The sequence below is a fragment of the Salvelinus sp. IW2-2015 genome, unplaced genomic scaffold (assembly GCF_002910315.2).
Source record: "Salvelinus sp. IW2-2015 unplaced genomic scaffold, ASM291031v2 Un_scaffold1980, whole genome shotgun sequence".
In the NCBI taxonomy this organism is placed as follows: Eukaryota; Metazoa; Chordata; class Actinopteri; order Salmoniformes; family Salmonidae; genus Salvelinus; species Salvelinus sp. IW2-2015.
Window position 1 is genome coordinate 91,992 of NW_019943331.1, and position 3,726 is coordinate 95,717.

The 3,726-nt window shown below is 47.9% G+C and overlaps 1 protein-coding gene across 1 annotated transcript in view; it reads right to left on the reverse strand.

Moving 5' to 3' along the window:
• The window catches only part of ddx41 (DEAD-box helicase 41), a 34,279-nt gene that overhangs the window by 3,665 nt on the left and 26,888 nt on the right, over window positions 1–3,726 (reverse strand). The window contains exons 10-12 of the mRNA XM_070439859.1: window positions 1,409–1,505; window positions 1,084–1,233; window positions 546–617 (exon numbers count right to left, since the gene is read on the reverse strand). Of these exons, the coding sequence (XP_070295960.1) occupies window positions 546–617; window positions 1,084–1,233; window positions 1,409–1,505 (319 nt within the window). The remainder of the gene's footprint in view (window positions 1–545; window positions 618–1,083; window positions 1,234–1,408; window positions 1,506–3,726) is intronic.

The following is a 3,726-nucleotide window of genomic DNA, read 5'->3' on the forward strand; positions in this document are numbered from 1 at the left end:
AAAGTCGACCCCAATTAAGTACAACCCCAATTAAGTACGACCCCAATTAAGTACGACCCCAAATTAAGTACGACCCCAATTAAGTTACGACCCCAATTAAGTACGACCCCAATTAAAGTACGACCCAATTACAGTACGACCCCAATTAAGTACGACCCAATTAAGTACGGACCCCAATTAAGTACGACCCCAATTAAGACGACCCCAATTAAGGACGACCCCAATTACAAAGTACGAACCGCAATTAAGTACGACGCCCAAAAATTAAGTACTGTACTCTATAGCCCAATTAAGTACGACCCTAATTAAATTAAGTACGACCCCAATTAAGTACGACCCCAATTAAGTACGACCCCAATTAAGTACGACCCCAATTAAGTACGACCCCAATTAAGTACGACCCTAATTAAGTACCAGGTGTTTTCTCTACAAATCTGTTTTAAGAGGCATCTGATACAACAGCCATGGATGCAGACTCCAGAACATGCAATGGAAACCAAGATGATGGATAAATGTAGAGAATCAAGTGACGGCTTGTTTCTTACCACATCCTTTGTTGATGAACGTGGTGGCGATCCCAGTCTTCCCTGATCGACCGGTTCTACCAATCCTGTGGACTGGAACACAAAACAACAGTTTTTGTTTTTAGTCAGTCACAGTGGATGAGTCTGATTATAGAGAGGGAATACATGAGATTTAGGGGGAACAATAACATGCACTTGAGGGGAGATATGAGCAGATTAACATGAGAAGAAATGGGGTAACATGTACTCTCTCTCTCTAGGCCAGGTTACTCTCTCTGTAGGCCAGGTTACTCTCTCTCTCTAGGCCAGGTTACTCTCTCTCTCTAGGCCAGGTTACACTCTCTCTCTAGGCCAGGTTACACTCTCTCTCTAGGCCAGGTTACACTCTCTCTCTAGGCCAGGTTACACTCTCTCTCTAGGCCAGGTTACTCTCTCTCTAGGCCAGGTTACTCTCTCTCTAGGCCAGGTTACTCTCTCTCAAGGCCAGGTTACTCTCAGATTATTCTGTCAAATGACCAAAATGTAAAAACGGTTGATTGATTGAGATGTGAAGTCTTACCATAGTTCTCTATCTCCTCTGGCATATCATAGTTGACCACGTGCTGTATAGCAGGGAAGTCCAGACCTTTAGACGCCACATCAGTAGCTACCAACACATCCTTCTTCCCTTCCTTAAAGGCCTCGATGGCCTTGGTACGCTCCTCCTGGTCTGGAAACACATAGCAGAGTGGGAATGAAATAGCACCCCTATTTAGGTAGTCACAGCAGGAAGAGAAGGGGTTTTAATCTTACCATTTCCTCCACTCCTTTCAGCACTAGGGCACATGTTAAGGGCAGGGGACTAGTGGTTGAGGTAGGAAAACTAGGGGGGTTAGTGATCTTACCTTTTCCTCCGTGGATAGCCACAGCCTCCACTCCTTTTAGCAGGAGATATTCATGAATGGCGTCCACGTCTGCTTTCTTCTCAGCAAACATCAACACCTGGGAGACAGAACAACACTACCATCTTACCTTCTGATTAAACAACAACAACACTACCATCTTACCTTCTGATTAAACAACAACAACACTACCATCTTACCTTCTGATTAAACACACAACAACACTACCATCTTACCTTCTGATTAAACACACAACAACACTACCATCTTACCTGCTTTGACCTCTACTTTAGATAGTACCGCGTTTGACCTCTACCTTTAGATACGTACCGCGTTTGACCTCTACCGTTAGATAGTACCGCGTTTGACCTCTACCTTTAGTATAGTACCTCATCGGCGTTTGACCTCTACCTATAGATAGTACCGCGTTTGACCTCTACTTAGATAGTACCGCGCGTTTGACCTCTACCTATAGATACGTACCCCGCGTTTTGACCTCTACCTATAGATAGTACCCGCGTTGACCTCTACCTTAGATAGTACGCGTTTTGACCTTACCTATAGATAGTACCGCGTTTGACCTCTACCTATAGATAGTACCGTGTTGACCTCTACCTATAGATAGTACCGTGTTTGACCTCTACCTATAGATAGTACCGTGTTTGACCTCTACCTTTTAGATAGTGATACCGTGTTTGACCTCTACCTTTAGATAGTACCGTGTTTGACCTCTACTTTAGATAGTACCGTGTTTGACTCTACTTTAGATAGTACGTGTTTGACTCTACTTTAGATAGTACGTTTGACCTCTACCTTTAGATAGTACCGGTTTGACCTCTACCTTTAGATAGTACCGTGTTTGACCTCTACCTTAGATGTACCGTGTTTGACCTCTACCTTTAGATAGTACCGTGTTTGACCTCTACCTGTAGATGTACCTGGTGTTTGACCTCTACCTTTAGATAGTACCGTGTTTGACCTCTACTTTAGATAGACCGTTTACCTTACTTTAGATAGTACCGTGTTTGACCTCTACCTTTAGATATACCGTTTGACCCTACTTAGATAGACTTTTTGACCTTAACCTTTGTTACTAACCGCGGGGAGTGGTTGTTACTAAACGGAGAGGGGTTGTTACTAAACCGGAGGAGGGGCTGTTAAACCGGAGGAGGGCTGTTACTAACCGGAGAGGGGCCGTTACTAACCGGAGGAGGGGCCGTTACTAACCGGAGGAGGGGCCGTTACTAACCGGAGGGGGCTGTTACTAACCGGAGGAGGGGCTGTTACTAACCGGAGGAGGGGCCGTTACTAACCGGAGGAGGGGCCTGTTACTAACCGGAGAGGGGTGTTACTAACCGGAAGGAGGCTGTTTACTAACCGGAGGAGGGGTTGTTACTAACCGGAGAGGGGCTGTTACTAACCGGAGGAGGGGCTGTTACTAACCGGAGGAGGGGCTGTTTACTAACCGGAGGAGGGGCTGTTACTAACCAGGAGGGCTTTCTAACCGGAGGAGGGGTTTGTTACTCACCGGAGGAGGGGTTGTTACTAACCGGAGGGAGGGGTGTTACTAACCGGAGAGGGGTTGTTACTAACCGGAGGAGGGGCGTTACTAAACCGGAGGAGGGGCGTTACTAACCGGAGGCAGGGGCCGTTACTAACCGGAGGAGGGGCTGTTACTAACCGGAGGAGGGGCTGTTACTAACGGAGGAGGGTGTTACTAACCGGAGGAGGGGCTGTTACTAACCGGCAGAGGGGTTGTTACTAACCGAGAGGGTTGTTACTAACCGGAGGAGGGGTTGTTACTAACCGGAGGAGGGGTTGTTTACTAACCGGAGGAGGGGTTGTTACTAACCGGAGGAGGGGTTGTTACTAACGGAAGGGTTACTAACCGGAGGAGGGGTTTGTTTACTAACCGGAGGAGGTTGTTACTAACCGGAGGAGGGGTTGTTATAACCGAGAGGGTGTTACTAACCGAGGAGGGGTTGTTACTAACCGGAGGAGGGGTTGTTACTAACGCGGAGGAGGGGGCTGTTCTAACCGGAGGAGGGGCTGTTACTAACGGAGGAGGGGTTGTTACTAACCGGAGGGAGGGGCTGTACTACACGGAGGAGGGGTTGTTACTAACCGGAGGAGGGGCTGTTACTAACCGGAGGAGGGCTGTTACTAACCGGAGGAGGGGCTGTTACTAACCGGAGGAGGGGGCTGTTACTAACCGGAGGAGGGGCTGTTACTAACCGGAGGAGGGCTGTTACTAACCGGAGGAGGGTCTGTTACTAACCGGAGAGGGGCTGTTACTAAACCCGGAGGAGGGGCTGTTACAC